This window comes from Armigeres subalbatus, chromosome 3, assembly GCF_024139115.2.
Source record: "Armigeres subalbatus isolate Guangzhou_Male chromosome 3, GZ_Asu_2, whole genome shotgun sequence".
Lineage (NCBI taxonomy): Eukaryota > Metazoa > Arthropoda > Insecta > Diptera > Culicidae > Armigeres > Armigeres subalbatus.
In genome coordinates this window covers 4,553,754-4,557,603 of record NC_085141.1, presented here as the reverse complement: position 1 = coordinate 4,557,603, position 3,850 = coordinate 4,553,754, and the positions used below count along the sequence as shown (strand labels likewise).

The 3,850-nt window shown below is 45.9% G+C and overlaps 1 protein-coding gene across 1 annotated transcript; it reads right to left on the bottom strand.

The window, feature by feature from the left end:
- Positions 1-822: 822 nt before the first annotated feature.
- On the bottom strand, positions 823-1,785 carry LOC134221434 (uncharacterized). The gene has a single exon (XM_062700625.1). The coding sequence runs from the start codon at positions 1,783-1,785 to the stop codon at positions 823-825; it is 963 nt and encodes a 320-aa protein (XP_062556609.1).
- Positions 1,786-3,850: the final 2,065 nt, after the last annotated feature.

The following is a 3,850-nucleotide window of genomic DNA, read 5'->3' as shown; positions in this document are numbered from 1 at the left end:
GTTTGTGTCTCCTGTACTTGCGGTAAAGAGTTTGTTTTGGCCGGTTTCTTTGGCAGCGCCGGCTGTTTAGCGACGTTAGCGTATGATTGGTCTGCTACGAGCTTCTGCACCAACAGTTTTTTGTTTTGAACACACGGAATGCCGACGTGTACGTATTCTTTACAATGTAAACACGTCTGCCGCTGCCCCTTGTAGCCGACCGATGTGTCTTCCCCACGAATCGTTACGAGAGAGGGGATATTCTCTATCATCCGAGCGATACGAACTCCGGTTTTGATTCCGCTGAATCGGGACCGTTCATCCCACAGCAGGTCGCGAATGTTGAGAACCTCGCCGTACTCGGAGAGGAATTCAGCTATCTGCTCGTTCGAGACATCATTGGAAAGGTCGAACAGGCTCACTTCCACTGCTCCATCCTCCATCAGTATACGTAGCTTGTAAGCCTTTCGGTCGTAGATGTATTCGTGTTTGTTGTCATGCTGTTGCACGATTGCCTCTGCAAGTTCGAGGCTAGTGACCTCTACGAAGGTACAGCCAAGCCGCCTGCTTGGCTGTAGGAGAAGAACATTCTCGCGCGTGAGCCCCAATTCTTTCCCGATGAATTTATGAATTTCATCATGGGAGAGTAATTTTGGGAATTGCGAATAGTCGACGCGAAACGTATTTTCGCGACGCGGCATCGCGCGGACAATGCGACGCGGCGAATGCGACACTTGCAGCGACGGTGAATTAAACCAACAAAAAACGTACTGAATAGTCTGTGAACGATTCCCGAGATTCGCTTGTTCGAAAACATCGACCGCTTGGCTCGGTAGTTGAGCGCTAACTGATGTTTCCAATTGGCGCCACCTTTGATTTAGCGCAAAGCAGATGAGAACTACAATTCCCAGCATCGTCCACTGCGCGGATGTATACACAGGCGCCCATAGCTTTCTCGGAAGCGACACTGTAGCCGTGCAGGAAAATTTGACAAATCCTGTTTACCGAAATTACTCGTCTTGGAACCTGAAAAGAGTTCAGAAGGGCCAGACTTTGCACAAAATTTTGCCAGATAATGATCAACTCACCAGGGGGGATAGTATCCCAGTCCACCTTCAGTTCCCACAGTCGCTGCATTAGTAACTTGGCCTGGATGATGATTGGTGCCAATAATCCCAGAGGGTCAAAAAGGCTAGCGATGTTGGACAGAATGCTGCGCTTTGTGGGCTGAAGGATCTTGACGTGTTGAACGCTGAACAGGAATTTGTCACTGCACGGCTGCCAGTGGATTCCGAGTGTCTTGATAGTGCTCGGTTCGTTGAGATCAATGGGACCCTTCATCTCTCGATCTTCTTCTGGAATTTCTTCGATGACTTCTGCGGAGTTTGATGCCCATTTCCGCAGATGGAAACCACCGGCAGAGAAAATGTTGCATAATTCTTGTCGGAGTCTTTTAGCTTCTTCACTAGTTTCAGCGCCTATTAAAACATCGTCGACATAAATTCCCTTTATAGCTCTGCCAACAGAAATTGGGTATTGATTTCGATGCGAAAGAAGGAGTTCCTGTACACATTTTGTCGCCAAGTACGATGCACTTTTGGTACCATAAGTAACGGTATTCAAACAGTACTCCTGAACCTGCTCATCCTTTGTCCAACGCCATAGAATTCGAATATTATTCCGATCATCGTTGCTGACCTGCACCATCCTATACATCTGCTTTACATCTCCTGCTAGCACAACGGAAGGGAATCGAAACCGCAACAGTATATTCATCAAGGAGTCCTGTAATACTGGCCCAGCCATTAGGATGTCATTGAGTGACTTTCCATTGCTGGTTTTAGCAGAAGCATCGAAGACAATTCGGCACTTTGTTGTAGAGCTGTCCTCCTTAAGGTGAGTTACGGCGGCGTCCAAAAATGGCAGCCACAATGGCCGTGCTATCCCTCACCTCGCGTTATTGCACGCACAAATGTGAATATTTAGGCGGTTAGCAAATCTGGAAACCATTTTTTCGTGTATGCTGCAAGTGAGCAAAGGTGAAAAACTAGTTTTTGCTTTTGTCTGTCGTTTACTTTTCAAGTTATGTGCCCTCAAAAGTGCTAGGTAGATTTGAAATTGGACTCCAACGCGATTCACCTTAATGACACAATGGTGTGGAAGAAAAACACATTCATTGGACGCTACAGTAGTAGCGCGGCTCATGTGACCGAGGTCAATGTATTCTCGCATGAACGCATGATATTGTTGTTGCAGTTCAATACAACGTCCTAGTTTTCGCTCAATATGGAACATTCTCTTCTCAGCTATTTCCCTGGATTGTCCAAGAGACGCGATGCTCTCGGAAAATGGAAGGTGAACGATGAACCGACCCGAACTATCACGAGTCGTGTGATTTGCAAAATGCTCTTCACATCGCATCTCTTCTTCACTAAGGTGGGGCCGTGTATTAGAATATTTTTCGATTTCCCAAAAAATGCAATTGCTCAAATAGTACGTCGGTAGGAGCTACCAGTAAGCACGACGAAATATTGAAGTCTGATCAGTGGCGTAGCCAGAAAATTGGTCTGGGGGGGGTTTTCTGAACATTTTTTTTTTTCGAAAAAAAAAATTTCTTCCAAAAATTTTGTCTTTGGGGGGGGGGGTTTTATACCCAAAACCACCCCCGTGGCTACGCCACTGAGTCTGATTGCTGATCATTGTCCTTGAATCCACCAGACACTACCTATCAGAGTTTGGTGTTTTGAAGCACAGGAAGGGAATCGTGTGAACCAAGGTGAATAATTTTTGGTTCTAGCAGCTGCTTATTTTTCCCTGGATGGTGGAATTAGGGATCAGCTAACTGGATCGATTCAGGTATAGGTCATTCCTCGATGTTGATGAGCTTGAGTGGAAGCTCTGAGGTAAGTCGCTTCAACACAATGCATGTCACTACGTTCCGATAACGCGAGCAACGTGATGCAAATGATGCTAAAGTTCTACAATCTGCATGTCTACATATGCCAGGAATTCCACCGTACTCAAAGTCCACCTAGGTAGTGGACAAACCCAGCTCGCCCAGCTCTTCGGTGATGTAGCTTGTATGAGAAGCGCAATCCAGTACTGCACGACAAATGTATGGTCGACCAAGTTTGTCGAAGACATGCACGGTGGCGGTGAGAAGTATCACATTTGAATCTGTTAAACCATTTGCCAGATTGAGGGGTGATATCAGTGTTCTTGATGTCGCAGACGAAGTAGAAGAGGCAACATCTTCGATTGTCCTGTCGACGGCAAAGCTGGTGGTTAGAAGGCTTCATGAAGACGAGGAAGATGACATTTTCGACAATTTCCGGATTAACAAGGTTCACCAGGATGTTTCCTGAGGCAGTTCACACACAGTTTCTGCCTTTGTATGAAACAAAGTCGATCATTGGGGCTTGCATGCAGAAACTTACCGCACTGATACAACTGATGTGGTGACTTTGTGCAGAAGCTGCATGTTGGTGGCGAGGTAGAGTGCCCCATAGCAACGAGAGCTGTTGGTCCTCTATTGGTGAACGTCTTGCTTGTTGATGGGAAGAACGCAGGTTTTTTTATGCGAGTTGGTTGCGCGGTCTTTAATGCACAACTCTGTGCATCGATGAAACTAAGAAGCCTTTCCAAAGTGATATCTTCATCTCTCATTTCTGTCGTTCTCTGGCACCACAATTGCTTGCTTTCACTGTCTAATTTATCAACAATTATGTGGATGAGCCATACTGCCGCTAACCGCAAGTCGAGCACATCTGGAAAAACGTGCAAATGAGAAAACTGCTTGCAAAGTTTTTGTAATTTTTCTCGTCAAAAATTGTGTATAAGTAATTTTGATCAGCTCTAAACATCACACACC